The sequence below is a fragment of the Centruroides vittatus genome, unplaced genomic scaffold (assembly GCF_030686945.1).
Source record: "Centruroides vittatus isolate TY-2023 unplaced genomic scaffold, ASM3068694v2 contig_728, whole genome shotgun sequence".
NCBI lineage: Eukaryota > Metazoa > Arthropoda > Arachnida > Scorpiones > Buthidae > Centruroides > Centruroides vittatus.
In genome coordinates, this window is record NW_027122465.1 from 116,212 (window position 1) to 133,526 (window position 17,315).

A 17,315-nucleotide genomic window follows, 5' to 3' on the forward strand; every position below is an offset into this window, starting at 1 on the left:
TTGCACTGCCTGTTATAAAAGTTTTTTTTAATTTAGAAATTTTTTTTTAAAATACAACATGGAACAGTTTCTGTTATTTAAGAATATTTTAAAAACTTTCGGATTAGTGCATCAGTATCTTTTCCTGAGAATATAAATTCGAACAACACAAATTACAGTGATCATTTTGTAGCGAGTATACATACAAAAATATTCAGGACTAGGTAGAATTCCAGATTTATCAATTTTTGACACAATATATACAGATAGGCACTATTAATAAGGCACTCTTCCAGATCACAAGGTAGTACAATGATGGCAATAAATAGAAATTTTAAAAAGTATTGCACAATATATAATGAACGAGTGAATATATGTGAATAGAATTCAGGAACTTTAAAATTTTTTTTTTCGTTGGAAAGAAAAATTAATATAAATTTTATTCGGGTAGTTCGTGCTTATTTAATCCTTCCATATATTCCTGAATTGGAGGTTGGCTACTAAATCTACTCATAGAAGTAGACGTGGGGGACGAAGTTTCGCTGTCACTTCTTTCACCAAAACTACTGGCACTACTGAAGCTGCCCAACGAAGATCTAGATCCGCTTAATCCCGTTAAAGATACCATTCTTCCGATTGCTCTGATGGCATTACCACTTTTCTAGAATAAAAATGCTCGTTTTTTAAGATCCAGGTACACATGTACTGTAAATACACGTAGGTAAGATTATAGACAAACCTGCCATTTTCTACGAATTATAAATTTCTTCAGTTTATCCGTACTGATCTGGATACCTTTCTTTTTATCTACATTCTCGACTAACCAAGGGTGTTTTAAGCATTCCGAAGCTGTCATTCGTTTACTGTAGATACAATGCGGATTTTGTAAGAAGAAATTCCTCAAATTAGTTTTTTATAAAGAAGTTTTTATACTTACTTAGGTCGTTTAATAAGCAATTTTGTAATGAAATCTTTAGCTTCGTCCGAAATACCATCGAATGCTTCGTCGTCGAAATCGAATTGAGATCTTGTGATGTTGGTAAATGTTTCTGCATCGTTATCGCCCATGAAAGGTGATAAACCTGATAATCTAAAGGAAAAAAACACTCAATTTTTGGCTGGTTATTATTGATTACCTTACATATATGTGTGTATTGCAAATTTAATATAAATTAATGAAAAATCACAAGTCTTTGCTTACAGGACATAACAAATAACGCCGAGACTCCACATGTCACTAGCGGGAGAAACAGGTTCGTAACTAATCACTTCCGGAGCCACAAATTCGGGAGTGCCAAATAGTATTCTGAGATTATCGGCTGGGTCGTATACTCTAGCCAATCCAAAATCAATTATCTTGATCTGAAAAATGTCTCTTTTCAGTATTTAATCGAACGAAGCGGAAACTTTCAATACTCGAGACATACCTGATGACTTGTTTTGGTTTTGCATAATATATTCTCGGGTTTTAAGTCTAAATGAATGACGCTATTCTGGTGCATATAACTGACACCTTCGCAGATCTGACGCATGAAGAGAATGCAATCGTCTTCTGTCAGAACGAAATCGTCAGCAATAATACGTTCGAACAATTCACCACCGCAAATACTTAAATATAAAAGGATTTTATTAGATTTGCTTTAGGTTTGAAGAAGAAAATACCAGAGAACTTACTATTCCATCACAAGGATAATATCGCGAGGATTTTCGAAAGCTGCAGCCAGTTGTAACAATTTAGGATGGCGCAATCTGTTCATAATATCTATTTCTTCTCTCACTTTCATTTTGTCTTTAGTCTTCAGACACTTGACAACTTTGGCGGCTCTCTCTTCCATAGTCGCCATCTCTATACAACGATACACGGTGCCAAACCGACCCCTGAAAGTATTCACATTTTTATTTTCTAGGCAGAGATCATTAAAAAGTAGATGGAAATTTCACTCCACCTTCCGATTTCTTCTTTCAATTCGTATAATTCCGGAAAGTGCGAACCATTTTCTAAATTTACGATACGATGATCGAAAACTTCAAAATCTGTAAAAACAAACAAAAATCGTCAAATTTTTATTTCATTTACGGCGATATTATTTCATATTGCAACATGTAATAGATAATTTGGATTTATCGAGCATTGGATAGTGACGTCTTTAGGGGAAAAGATGAATGATATATATCTAAATATTTAGAGTTTGTAGTTGTATAGATTAAAATAAAGTAAATCGTACGAATGGATAAAAACAATAACTGTTACGAAATATTTTTCTAACACGAATTGTCCTTGAAAATGTGTTTAGTCAGTTAGAAATAGAAGGAAAATTTAACTTATAAAATGTACTGTACATTATTAGCAAAATTAACGTTCTACCGATTCATTAATTATTATTATTTTAATAAGAGGACGTTCTAAAACTAAAACCTTCTTCTTCCCCCGAAGCATCATCGGAAATCAGTACAATCTCCGACTCCTTGCTGGGTCTGCTTAATCCGTGAGCATTTTCAGTTCTCACACGAAATCTGTATCTTTTCCCGGGAGACAATTTATTTACAACTAGACAAGTACTGTGGCACACGCTGATTTTTTCCCAGACGTCTCGAGGCAGGCTGCACATTTCCACTACGTATCCGGTGATTATACTTCCTCCGTCATACGTGGCACCGTACCAGGTGAGAACTACCGAATGCCCGGTGACTTTAGATATGTTCGGTTGACCCGCGGGTGGATCGGGAGGACCTACGACACACACAAAGCAGTCTTATTATCGATGCCAGCATTTTCGGGATTAAAATTGGCTCTACTCACCGACTACGGCCACGGATGCGAAGCCACAATCCGAACCCGCGCTGTTTTCCACGGTAACAACATACTTGCCGCTATCGTCCGCGATTGAATTTTCGATGAAGAGTTTACTACATTCGTCATCTGTTTTTATTTTAACGCGATCGTTGCAACACATGATTCGACCCTGAAAGAATTACCAGCAAATTAATTATTAATTACGGGTTTATAAATATTAATTCTTTAGGGTTTAAGTTTACTTACGCTTTTGATCCAAGTGACGGAAGGCTTGGGACAACCGGAAAATTGAATTTCTAGTGTCACAGATTCGCCTTGTAATACTGTTAGACTTTGTGGGCCTTTGAGGATTTGAGCGGATATCAATTTCAGAGATATCTTTGGAGGCATACATTCCGTTTCTGACTGGGTCTCGCCGTTTTCTATTGTAGGGCGCTGCCTGTAAATTTATACAATTTATTCATTAATAAATATTTTAATATCAAATGATCTAAGTTAAAAACAAATGAATTAAGAAATCACAGGCCTTAATAGTTCAATAAAGATAAGGAAAATATATAGGCCTATAGATCTAAACGATAAATGCAGTTTCTTCCAAATCAACGGAGACTTCCTACCATTGATATATTATTAAATCTCTCTCCTGTTTCTCGAGACATTAATCGTTAGTAATTTTCAATTAAAAAGTCATTGAAATTGTCGATATCGCTCTAAACAAGATAATTAACTGGAATATAAGATATGCACTTGTTATAAAAGTTGTAACTGATACTAATCGCCAGAGCGGTGTTGTTACTACCACCAGACTAATTACTGGTAATTTACTACTCAAAAACACATATCGCTGAACAGTTGACATATAATTTAAAAAAGGGTTACAAGTTTTTAGTTCCTTCCCCCTTTCTAAACTATCCGGTGATTGTTCATCACATCATCCTTTGATAAACTTTCGGCTGTTATTTATTACTAGTTTGCCCATTGTAAAATGGGGATTGTCTGGAAAATAATACGGTTAGGCCAATTTCTAGCCGATATAAAAATTGTCTATAGTAAGCGGATAACAAAGTTAATTTGACACATCACACGATTGATTATTCCGGTCGCCGGTCGCTATCTCCTCTAAGCAATTCTTTATCACCCGTCTAACGTTACGGGAATTGTCCAAATCTGCTTCGGGGCTTTCATATAGCGCTTTTTATCGGCGCGAATGCTGATAAATATATATATATATATATATACTTTTTACTATAAAGTATATATATATACTTTTTACAAAATTTAACGAGATTCGGACCTGAAAAGTATTAAAAGAATATCTTAACAGTAGATTATACCTCGATTTAACGCTTTCCGTTCTGCAAACGGCCGATTTTACGTTAGGTTCGGTTTCTTTGGTTTGTTGCTTGACTTCTTCCTCGTTTACGTCGTTGTTAAAGCAAGCATTTATTTCCCGCGAGGAATGCTAAAAGAATTAAAAACGATTTCTTTAATAATAATTCTCAATATAAATTTAAAATGGAGAGAAATAAAATATACTCTTCTCTCCGCGGTGCACTCTTTTGCTTGAGTAACATCGCAAGTACTTTGAATATTTTCGTCTTGGCAATCGATAGGAAAACGCTCTGGAAAAAAAAAAAAAACAAGTTAAGGAGGCGATCTAGAAACAATCACGAAAGGCAACATCATCGTACTAGCGCTTACGCTACTTAAATTACTATTTTACGAGGTTGCATACCTCTGACGGATAATTTGCATAATGTCTCGGCATCTCCGTAATGATTATAGGCTTCGCAGACGTAGAGCCCCGCATCTTCGAGAAAAACATCTTCAATGACTAGGGAATGAGTGATTCCGTCTTCGTGAGACACGTAACAGAAATCCTTGCAGTTTTTGATCTCCTGATCGTTGTGAACCCAAATGACTTCTATGGGCTTAGTACCTGGAAGAAGTGACACACGTTCTAATCAGAAAAAAACCATCTTAATTACATAAATTATCTGTCTAAAACATTTATAATATATATTTTTTTAACTTGTTTTATACAGTGGATTGCATTTTAATTTGCATATTTTACTATTACTTCAATAGCAGGTTGAATGTAAAACACTCGCAAATGTTCTTTTGAGAGCAGATGTTATTGTTTATTGCATATTAAAATAGTTTCTAGCAAAATTTAGATTAAAGATGATTTGTGTAATCGATTATAAATGAAAAAATAAGAACTAAAATACAATAAAGTTAATGTAGGATAATTACTAACCTTTTATTTGAACCGTAAACGTAACCTTGTCTCCGTCAGTCACTTCCAGGTCTTGCAACGTTCCCACGAAACTGGGAGGACTTCCCGCTTCTACGAATTTTTAAAAATTCGAAATAATTATATTAATTTAGTAACAATAACTATCTTCGTACATTGAAAAAAAAGTACTAGCGTACGTGCAACTGCTATTTAACTACAATAGAAATTCGCATCTGTTATAAGATTATAGATTATTATAGGGGAGACTTTATTCGTGTATTCACGAATAATACTAAGGTGTTACCTCTTACGGTCATGTAGCAAGAGGTTTCGGCTTCTCCATGCATGTTCTTGGCAAGACAGGTGTATTGTCCTTGGTCATCCGGGTAGATTTCGGAAATAACCAAACTGGCTTCGTGTCCGTCGTACACCATTTTGAAATCCCCACTCTGACTGATGGCTTTTCCATCTTTGTACCAACGAATAGATGGAGTCGGATTTCCGGTCACTTCGCACGTTAAAGTCCACGATTCTTCGTCCGTGGATACACAATCCGTTAAAGGTCGCAGGATCTTAGGGGTGGAGGCAGAACCCTGGTTATTCTTGGCTGTCGACGAGAAAAAGCTCATGATACTTCTATTCTACGGTACGAACTCGTTATAAGTAAAAGGCAATGGCAATCGTTTATTATTACTAATAAGGAAAAGTAGAACAATGAGTATATAGTGTGGTTATGCAGTAGAGGCCCGTAAGGGAGAAGCGCAAAAAGGTCAAGTTTGAAGTATTTACAAGAAAGGTTACTTGATAAAATGTTTTAAGACAGGTTACAAATTTTATTTTTACCGCTAGATATTTGATCGTATATAAGTTTAAACATTTAAATGTACTCTATATTAATTGTGAAGTACGTACTGTACAGTATATATTGCCACATTAATGATTTTACAGTACGTCCTAAGTAATTCTCATCAAAAGTAATTTCTGAATGAAAAGTTCGAAATATTTGCTTCTACCTTTGACTTCTAAATGAGCAGAAGCTTCGATCTTTCCCAATTCGTTCTCCAATACGAGAATATAATCACCTCCATCTTCCGGAACTACGGAATTTATCTGTAAAATGTACAATGATTCCGTTTGCACCAGAGACAATCTGTCACCAGAAAAGGATAGTCGCCGTTGATCCTTGAACCAAGAGAGTTCCGGTTCCGGATAACCCGTATAGGAACATAGAAATCGGACGTTTTCTCCCTCGGATACCATCTTGCTTCGAGGAGGAAGGAGGAAGTGAGGAGGTCGTTTCCTCTTTTTTACATTATCTAGAAAACGTGCAGAAAAAAAGTTTAAATGCCTCCATTAATAAAAACAAAAAAAAAAAAAAAAGGAAGCTGTTTACTATCAGTTTGCGTTGCGTGCCCATTGTTTCTTTTTTCTAATGGTTCAGCACGAATTCCGTTGGGCATTAAAGGATCTTGACCTACCACTGCATCTGCAAAATGAGATTCCAATTATCATTTCGTTAAGTTAAATAGTTGCCAAATTTATTTACTCTAAATATAAAATCTAACAATGAAAGTTCTTAAAATTTATGTTTATATGAAATATCATTTTATTTTATTTTCTCTGAAAAGTTACAAGTATAATAATGACAGTAACTGTAGACTAATTGGAAATTAAAGATCAATATTCCACTTTTCAATGCAGAAAGATGAAAGCGAAATGTTTAATAAAGTAAAATCAACACTCCACTTTCAATAAAATATTGCAAATAAAATGACACTTGTAATAATTCCAGTGTAGTTTTAATAGTAATAGAAGTGTATAATCTGTAGGGTAATATCTGGAAGTATACAATTTCATTATAGTTTCTATCTTTGCGTATTTCTTGTCTATTAAAACAAACTAACTCCTCCGTATAATTAGCCTTATTTAATCATTATTCTCCTCGTTAAACCGTGATATATCGTATTCTTCACGAAAGAGAAGTGTCTAGTTAAGCGAGTGACATTTTGTACTACAACAAAAAGGCATTCCTGGCGTTAAAAAATTAATACTCGAGAGTATAATAAACACTTGAAGTAGATAAAGTAAGAATCACGACGAGATAGTGCCAAGGGCTAAGCTACTGATAGAAACATTCACCCACACACACGTATACGGAGGCACACGCAATACAACCAGTGATAAAACTGTGCATTCACTTCACGTCCGACAAGACAAATGAGATTAATATCTTAGCTGTTTAGCAATCACTTACCTTCAGTAGTTAGAAGGGCCGAAGTGCGTACCGAGCCTAACAAATTACTAGCCATACAAATGTACTCTCCGACATCATTGGGTGTACAACAAGGCATCCTCAATCTGCACCTAGAAAGACACAAGACCAGTCCAAATATGTGCATGCTTGTTTAATCTAGCGGATTATTTATAAGGCTTCGTAAACATAATAGACGAGAACAATAACTTGCACTGACTTAACTAGATTGTACTGTTCGTACTTCTATTCGCTTAATAATTGTGTCGTTCTAACGAGTCTAATTATAACTTTTAAATTCATTAGAATTCACGTCATCTTTTAATTTACATAATACGTTTTCGTGTTAAGAAGGAAAATGTTTATAAAATTTAAATCCTTAAACACTATTGTCGAAGCTCGAGTTTTTGTTCGTTATATATTTTTTTCCCCCTACTTCTGGCGGAAACAAGCGCTCATTGTCTACGATCTGTAATGATTATTATTCCTCCTTAATGTTATGGTCTGTTAACAAGAATAAAAGGTTCAGGTCCTGTAATCGGTACAACAGTTTTCCATGTGTTTCTTTTTTAACGAGTATCTCATTAATTCAAACCTCGATTCTCTAAGACGTCGTTAATTATTCTCGTTAGAACGTCAGTCTTAAAAATTATTATTAATGGTAAAATATAAAAGGATTGTAAAGCCCGGTTCAATTTTATATTATTAAAAAGGAATATCGGGGTGGAGAGGTTGCCTACCATTCCCCATCCCGTTCCAAAACAACATTCTCTGACGTCACCAGCGAAGTGTCGGATTTTTCCCATCGTACTTCGGGCATCGGATGGCCGGTAACACGACATTCCAGGCACAAAGGTTGTCCAACTCGCAACCGAGCATTGTTCAGAGGGACGACGAAACTCGGAGCCACGGAAGAGCTGCTTGAAAAACAAAAAAAAAAAAAAAAAAAGACATTAAAAATCTCGACCAAAGAGACTAAAAATACCTATTTACAATTGTAATTAACTTACCTGGGCGATCCACTTTTACTTTTTGCTTCACCTGTAAATATTACTTAATGTCAAAAGTTGCAGACAACCCCTTCGTCGCGACGGTAAATTACCCTACGGGCTCCGTACGTTACGAAACTCGATTCCAGTTCGTATCGAAAAATGTCTTAATTCTCATTAACATGCACAAACTCGAATATTTTCTCATTAACCGAACCTCGACTCGACTTTTTTTTTTAAAGTTATCATTATTATAATCTTTTAGTGGGCGCCTTTTAAGATTTTTACGGCCGAACCCCACTTTCTCTTCACAGATTTAATGACGAAAAAGACATTTTCCAACGAGCAAAATAAGCTTTGAAAGTTACCTAATTGATCTATTTTCCGATGCATGGAATTACGGCTTTGACGAAATGTGTCATTCCAAGCTGAAGACCCCGCAGACACCTCAATCACACTTTACGTATCGTCGATACGGTGGCATCGTTTAGCTTCGTCCAGTGTAAACGGGTGTTTCCTTAAAAATAAAACGAGTCGTAAGGCTACAAACAAAAGGGTTGTAGGACGAGAGAGAAAGAGAGAGAAAGGCAAAGGTGAGTGCAACTCGTAAAACACCTTGAGCGGATTGTTTTGATGAGTATCGCTACAAAGACGAATGACCGAGATCACTGACAGCGACGCCTGCTGGGCCAAATTACTGTGCCTTTCAATAGCAAAATTAGGGGCTCTTATCTACCAAACTGCGTACAGTTGTAGATCCATGTTGCCCGTTTTCCCTTTATTATTCTATCTCTTCTAGCTACTATTAAGAGAATTTTATTACTTAGAATGAAATTTATAATCTCCTCATCGACTCTGCCCGTTTTTATTATTATTTTTTATGTCTCGGAAATATGAAAAGTCGAGTTTTGTTTTATTTCCATTACCCTCTCGCGTGTGATGGTAACAAATTGTGCTGAATACGATTGGAAATTCTTAATATATGAAGAATGGTTTTTTATCCATCGACCACCGAAGTGTTGCTGTTTTGGCTTCGCATAATGGGGCCACTTTGGGGATTTTTAACTGGTTTGAACTCGCACGAACTTTTTATCAACCCGAATCCGTGGGAAATTTTCCAAAGGGTCCCGAAACGGTCATCGAAAATGGGACAATTTCTAAAGAAGAAATGATACTTAAGGATTTAGCGTAAGATTTTTTGATATTTGCGTTTAGGATTAGGCGATTTAGCCAAATGTATGAAATCGATAAAAACTCTGAATTCTGAAATAAAGTTTATCTTAGATTCTAGACACTAACGGATGTCTTTTTATTATAATCTAATAAAATTCCAGCCTCTAGAAGAAGAGAATTTAGGCTATAAACTACACGAAGATTGGGGATTTATATATTACAACCGTACAAAAGTGAAGACTTTATCTACTAATTAGGAAGCTTAAACTGTATGCTTTCCCGGGTGTTTCACCTAATACCATAATTAGAAGAAAAATATTGTTAACATCATTAAAACTTGACTCGTATAATAAATTAGAATATAAAAACGTGTCTTGAAATATTGTATTCGCTTAGAAACTAGCGCATTACACAATATGAATATATTATCGCCGTATCGTTTTAAAATTTGCTACTTAACTGCACGCAAAGTTACAAATTCGATAGGAAATTTGTTTTAACTCGGCAAATTAAATTCTGAAGAACAGCATAATTGGCCTAAAGTATATAAGACGGGAATAAATATAATTTCTGATTAATTAAAACACTATTCATAGTATGACTTATCTATTAACTAATAAAGAAAACTCGACCGGATTAAAATTGATAACATACATTAATGGGATTCTTTAATCATTAAAATAAATTATGAGGAATTAAATGAATTAAAGGATTTATCCTCTTCTCTCTAATCCACATAATTAACTCGCTTCGTACCTATATTCGAGTTAAAATATTGGTTTATAAATCTAAAGAGATGCTCAGTTTTCTAATTGACATCTAGCATTACCAGAAAGATAGTGCCATTAGAAAATATGGTCGGCATCATTAACTCTTTAATGTGTTCCCCATATTAGCTACACAATCATTAAATTAAAGTGTAATATCATATTTCCATCCGCCTATAACTTTAACGTGGTGTAACTGACTCGACTTTATCTAAATGTTTTCTATTATTCTCTAACCGGGCACCTGTTTTATTCAACATAACACGCATAAAAAAGAATATTTAACAAGTTAATATATACATTAACGAAAAGATCCTGTACTAAGTAATGCATTACCGAGTTAATTTTAGCATGGAAAAATTATTAAGTTTTTAATTCCTCCAGTTATTACTTTATGCCAATTTTTATTCGGAAACAATTCGTTATCAAAACAAACAACACCATTCGACCTTCAAATTCTCCATAAAGTCTATGAAACTTAACACTCAATCGTCCCGAAAATCCTCTGGAAGCTTCCTAGAAGTGATTTATTGGTGGCATTAAATGTTCGACCAGCTGCAGCGTGTTTTCTAATCGAGAAATACCGAGATAAATTTATATCCTTGGATGTAAAAGAATTATGCAGAAGCGAATCCTCCTCACTCTTAAGGAAAAGCGGATGCCACACTTGCGAAATAACTCTTTTTTAACGTTATTTTTACAATCATTTACCTACTCTTTTTAGGAAAAATACGTCCTTCTTTATTTATAAATTTCGTCTTTTATGGTATTTACGGGTTAAAATTTACTCGGAAACGTCTGTCGCTAGATTAAACAGGAAGAATTTAAGGGAATTTTTTTTCCTGGTGGATTTTAGCACATTTGCGTGTTTACGTGCTGTAGATTCCACGTAGACGTTTACCAACACCTATGCGAGGTTTATTGTCGATATCGAGCTGTAAAAGCGAACATATGTGACTCCTCTGGGATATATAAAGGAAAAAAAAAAAAGCTTAAGGTAAAGAGGAAATCCTGTTACGCTTCTCCGTTCCGGATTTCGGGCATACCCGATAAAAAGAGTTCGTTAATCCCACCACAGCCAAAAATCTTAATTATGGCGTCAATTAGTGTGCCGAATCGGTTTTTCACTTTAACAAATAAACGGCCTGGCGCTGCTTTCCTTAAGAGACTGAGTTACGCAGTCACGTACGTTTTCAACGTCACGAAGAAGCTGACAAAAGAGTCGAGAAGGGGAGGTGTCGTTATTAAAGGTTGGGATTAAATAAAACTTGGTTACGACGATGTTTTTCTTTAGCTTTATTGTCGGAAACGTAACTCCGTTCCGGATAAGAGCCGTAATTATTTATATATTTATTTTAAAAAATTCTCTATTGTCATTCATTTTTAATTTGTGGCTTAAAAGAATCGCGGGGGTTAATGGTGTTTTTGAACTTCGATCGTTTTTTTTTAACGTCAAGCACGCCAATTTAACATAATATTTAATCTTTCATTCTTTCATTAATCAAACTAATCTACACTTTCAACGAGCCGTGCATATAATTTTGTTTATTGGCACCTTTCTATGCGGAAAATTAACCCAATTTATGTATAGTATCGTTTAAAACACAGTATACAGTTAAATTACTTAAAATTATTAAGTTACGTTGAATTCTAATGTTTAAATATTCCTAAATTTAGTGTTATCTTCTTTCGCTTTACTATTATTAATACATCTAGCAGACATCTAAAGCACGCTTGTTAAACCAAACAACATTAACAAAATTATACTTTTTTTTTTTTTTACTCTATTAATAGTTCCAGTTGATTTATTTCCTCTTTTTCTCGTTTGTAATTATTGTTTTCGAGACAGAGACGAGAATATAATACAACAAAACAAGGCACATTTATTAATTACGAGACAGCGGGGTGCAGGGGATGAAGGCGCACCCTTAAAGCCCAAAAGCACATAAAAGATGATAAACGTCATCAAAAGACATTATTCTAATAAGAATTTTATTTATTCTTATCTTAAGATAATTATTATTTACGCTCCTCGACATTTTGTAAGTCGGTAAAGTTTCCTTATGGTGTAACCGGGCCTTAAATTTTTGTTAATAACCTAACACCCCGGTCGATAAACGGAACGAAGAACGTCTGGAGTTATTATTTACACGGTCTCAGGTGCGATAAGAAAGCATAAAATAATAGCTTAAGTGTCAGATAAAACATGAACTTTGCATCAGAAGATTTCAACAATTGTCACTTAAGAACAGTTACTATTCTCCCTCTCCCTGGTTTAATCCGTTTAATATGCCAGTCGGCGAGTAATTTATGTAAAAGGGTAGTTCTGGCTTACTGCAAAAATAACAATTGTTATTTTAAGTAGGCATATTAACGTCTAAACATTACATTCTAGGATATGTATACGTTGCAGATAATCCTAAGGAAATCCTGTTTTTTGATACGGAACACAAACACACCTCTTCTTGCTTGCGCTATCATCGTAAAATACTTGTGTATATATTATTATCTTTTTTTCTTTTTCCTACACGAAAATATATTATTATTGTAGCTTTGTGTTTATTTTTAATGAGCGAGAAATAAAAATGCCAAAAAACAAAAGAAAGAAAAAATACTCCGATGCAGAAATTGAGAAAAATAAATGAGGTGCAAGTTCCTACTGGAATTATTATAGATTAGTTCTTAACTTGTGGAGGAGTGGCAAAGTTCAACCCACATTCTTCCCTTCGTTTCACTGCAGGTATTATCGTTTCCATCTCTAGAAGACCTGAATTTCTTTATAGAAAGCGTAGGAGTTCTTTGTTTGCTGCCAACAACTTACCAAACCATAGCGTACTTTCTAACGTCGTACAAAAACGTGAGTTCTGGGTGAACTCTTAAGCACCGGGTCTGGTTTGTTTGTCATGCAACAGAACGAGTCGCAACGAGGATATGGCCTGGCTACGTTCTTTTATCGTCATTACCCGACGAAAGGATGCCATTTGCAATATAAAGGGTCACTACAATTACCGCTCATATATAAGCTTAATAAAAAGAAGAATTACTCCAAATTAATTATATAGTAACAGGTGTAAGAGGTGGATTAATCGGCTTGCAACTTCATAAAAATTCGTTATCTAACCGTTAAGGAGAGATATTACAGTTTTATTATCAATATTTATCACCTTTACCTCCTCCTCTTTTGAAGAATGGGAATCGTGATTACGTGTTTAACTATGTGACGCGTATGGCTCGAATTCGGCACTTAATTGCTCCCTCGAATACTCGAAATTAAAAGGAAAAGAAGGAACCAGTTTACACCAAACCCTAAGTAACAGTTGCCCGTATCAATAACAGTGATTAAAGAATTTTCGGTGTTCCGATTGGGTGATTCGGGGTGAATGAGAGAGGGGGAAAAACAAAACGAATTTAAACAGTAATATTACAACAACAGATTGCATTTTTCTGTCTGTGTATGTGGAGCACGTCGTTGCAAACAGAATAGTTTTATTGTCAGACAATGATTTATTCGGTTGGGAGTGGTTAGACTAAATGTTGTCCTCCACTTATCAATAATCATTCATCCCAAACACGGATTGCCTTTGTCATTTTAAGACGAATGACTCTCGCGATTGTTGTTGAATTACCAAATATCGGTGAAATATCTCTGATTACTTGTCACCGAGAATTATCTGACTGATATCATTATTTTCCCTTACGAAACCATGTTACGTGCACGAAATGTAACGATGACGACAAATATCACGTAACAAATATATAATTAATGACTTGTTTGTACGTTAAATAATACAATTAGCTAAAACTTAATAATTTTATCCGTAAATGGTCAAAAATTCGTAGGAGACGGGTAGAGTCGGCGCCATCTTGTATTCCGAAAAAAAAAGATTATTGTGGGTTACGTAAATTACATTCTAGTGGTGTTTCTGAGTCTCCTTTCGAATTTAAAATCGTATTTTCTTTAATTTAAACTGTTTCAGTAAGAGATCTTTTAAAGTAATTCATTAATTACTGAGGGAATATTAATTACAATCACTGACTTCAAAGAAGAAGCCTATCGGTGGAGAGATAAGAGCCATAGCAATAACGTCATGATAGCATCTATCAATCTATATAATTTTATGAAGGTTTAGTTTTTACCATATTTATGACTCTTATTAGTATATTCAGAGAGGATGTCGATGCTTTTTTTAATAGTCCAATAGCCGAAGGCACATTTTTTTTTGTTTGTTTTCTAGTCTAGTATTTCCTAAAACCTTCATTAAACTCCGTTAAATTTGTTTAATTACCAGCACTTAAGTTAAACAATGGCCATCCATTCAAGAACGGACGAACGTAAAAATCTTAATTTTCATAAAGACGAGAGAGTAGTAGTTTCACGTAGTATTTTTTTTTTTTTTTAGATTATAAATTTCATATTTCGTAATCTTTGACTACTTATTTAAATTTAGATGTTAACAGGTTTTTCCAGCCGCCATCAATAATCATCAACTAAGGAAAAATGTTTCACTCAGACTTAATAGAAGGGTGCATTGTCCTGTTGGTATTCCTTACTTGATCATTTAGAAAATGTTGATCAATCTTGCGAATTTGTTGCTTCCACTTCCTAACCACGAAGGAGAACATCCCCCTTTCTGGAAAGCCAATCGTTTAATGACACGCAAGGCTAATAGTGAGAAGAAACGAATAGTTTTTCGATATAAAAGATAGCGACGGAGAAACGATCCTTTGTATCCCCCCTACTAATCATCTCTTTTGAAAAGGAGTTTGGGGGATGCTCCACTAGACAATAGCATTTTATTTTGTATCCATTATAATGACCGAACTTGGCCCGGGGCAGCGATAAAGATTTTTCTTTTCAAGATCGCTCGTGTTCATAATGTAAAGAAGGCCGCTGACATTCCGATAGGTCAAATAGGAATCTATTGTTACGTTCAACAGGCATCTTCCTTCATACTGTACGATTAGATATATGTTTCCGCTGTTTACTTAAATTAATTTTCTTTCAAATGTAATAAATTATTATGAACAAAAGAGTAAATTTACAACTTAAACGAGCTTTCAACTACTATTTTATCCCCCGGTGTGATGTTGTGTAACATTGTTAATATAACTTACTAGTTGAGTAAAATTAGTCGCATCTATGGGAATCGAATTCGGGAAAAGTTTACAAAGAAAAAACATTGAAAAAAGCATCAGAAGGAAAAGAAAAATAGCGAAGAATTGAAAATGTTTCGAAAAACTTCCAAGAATGTTCGGAAAAACCTAAATGAAATTCAGGAAAATAAAAAAAAACCTCCTTACAAAACCTTAAAAGGATTGAAAAAATCGTAAAATGTTACAGAAAAATCTCAAAACGATTTAAGAATTCTGGAAAAACTTTGCAAACTTTTTGCAAAAGAAAATATTCGTTGGAAATTATTTTAAATAAAATATACTGTACAGTACGTAAGAAATAAACCTGTTAAGAAGTTAAAATACACAATAATCAAACGATGTAAGACTAAATATTAAATTAAATCTTACATTGGGGATATTTATTTAAACAATTTAACATATATCAATGTAACCTAAACGACAACTTTAGAGTGTAGCTTAATCTATTTACCGAGTAATGAGATCTATCATAGATACATACAGCTCGGTAATTTAGTATAAAGAGATCGTTCATTCATCATCATCATCATCGTCAACAACAATAAAGCAAATCCTTTATCTCCTTACTTGGTATGGATTCGACTAAAAGTTATTAAAATTATCCACATTTTTACCTGGCTATTCCATAGAAGAATATTCATATAAAAATAAGTGACGACCGATTATAACTAATTAAAAAGACATCCGGAAAGCAGTTAAATTACTACAACGTTTCGTATGTATTTAGATTATCATTCCAGGCATAACTGCCGCCATGAACCCTTCCAGTGATTTTTTCTTTTCACCCTTCCTCCTTCTTATAGAAACAAACCGAAGCTATAAATCAAGCATGTATCCAGCCTGTTGAATCTCAAATTTCAAGGACGTTCGAATGACAGGTGATGCCTTTCTTCCTGTTTCTCATAAAAAAAAAAAAAAAAAAAAAAAAACACCATTTTCAATTTTGTAATGGCAAAACGGTAAAGCGGGCAAAGTAATTTAATCGAATATCGCTAGGTTCTAAAACGAGTTCAGGCTCGACCGATAAATATGGTAAATAATTAGATACTGCTGCACGTTTCTAATTTTAACACTATCTCATCTAGTAATTAAAGAATAGGATTTTTTTTTCCTTTAATGGTATGACGTCGCGTTATAAAAACGTTTTAAATGTATTTATTACGCGAAAAATTGGTTATGTCCTATTTAATATGACGTCAAAGGATGAATCATTATCAAAGTGGACGTTTAAAGACAGTAGCGAGCCAAACACCTGTTCTCGAAATATATAACGTTCGGTAACGTTAATAACTTGATAAAGGTAAAAATCGATGGAGGATTTATGTAAATTTAATTGTTAACTTTTTTTTCTAAAACGGGAGATGATGATAATAATAATAACAATAATAACAACAACAAGACTAAAGGTAAAGACGAGTTGACACTAAAAACTTACTTATATAACATAAAGTAAATGCAACTTACCTTTCATAGCGATAACTGAACGTGTGGATGCGCTTTCGACACTCGAGTAGATACACCGTAGTTCGTATATTAACCGCTGTTTGGCGCTTTATTAGCGTTGAGTGACCGAATAGTTGCTGGCTTGTGTTGAGTCGTGCACCCAGCATTCTAGTGGGACCGGGGTGAGTCGCTGCACCTCGACAGCCTCAGGCTGCATCCGACCAATAGAAAGAGTGTCGTGCAGCTGCAATCGGCCGTTTTGTTTATTTACCGTATCTTTACAATTAGATTGAGTTCTAATAATTCGATAACGCATTCATGTTCCCTGCCTACAATTACTTCGACTTCTATAATAATAATAAATGGCTCCATCAATTAAACATTATCGAAAGTGAAGACGGTTGAGCCACTTGGGGGGTCTCTTTACGTTTTAATATATTTAACCGTGCCGTAAGTCCTGGGTGAGAGAAAAAAAAATCATCCCGAAAACGATTAAGTCGTCAGTAATGATACGTAAAGATTTCTT

At 34.6% G+C, this 17,315-nt stretch overlaps 1 protein-coding gene across 1 annotated transcript; it reads right to left on the reverse strand.

Moving 5' to 3' along the window:
* Positions 1-6: 6 nt before the first annotated feature.
* LOC136980871 (myosin light chain kinase, smooth muscle-like) lies at positions 7-17,044 on the reverse strand. Its single transcript, XM_067277071.1, has 22 exons — positions 16,811-17,044; positions 8,621-8,769; positions 8,274-8,304; positions 8,004-8,180; positions 7,267-7,376; positions 6,406-6,498; positions 6,026-6,328; positions 5,317-5,619; positions 5,034-5,123; positions 4,509-4,712; positions 4,310-4,395; positions 4,108-4,235; positions 3,020-3,212; positions 2,780-2,942; positions 2,396-2,710; positions 1,926-2,013; positions 1,654-1,857; positions 1,407-1,587; positions 1,181-1,341; positions 917-1,069; positions 719-842; positions 7-640 (listed from the first exon to the last, which is right to left on the reverse strand). Exons 2-22 carry the CDS (start codon positions 8,643-8,645, stop codon positions 419-421), a joined length of 3,354 nt encoding a protein of 1,117 aa, XP_067133172.1. The 5' UTR covers positions 8,646-8,769; positions 16,811-17,044; the 3' UTR covers positions 7-418.
* Positions 17,045-17,315: the final 271 nt, after the last annotated feature.

What these genes read in the sequence shown, in the direction of transcription:
- LOC136980871 (XM_067277071.1), bottom strand. Translation starts at nt 8,645, where the DNA reads ATGCATCGGAAAATAGATCAATTAG. An exon ending in ACGGAAAGCGTTAAATCGAG is followed by an intron (nt 3,213 to 4,107) that starts GTATAATCTACT and finishes ATAAATTTACAG; the next exon opens with GCAGCGCCCTACAATAGAAA. An exon ending in TAATTCGTAGAAAATGGCAG is followed by an intron (nt 641 to 718) that starts GTTTGTCTATAA and finishes TTTTTATTCTAG; the next exon opens with AAAAGTGGTAATGCCATCAG.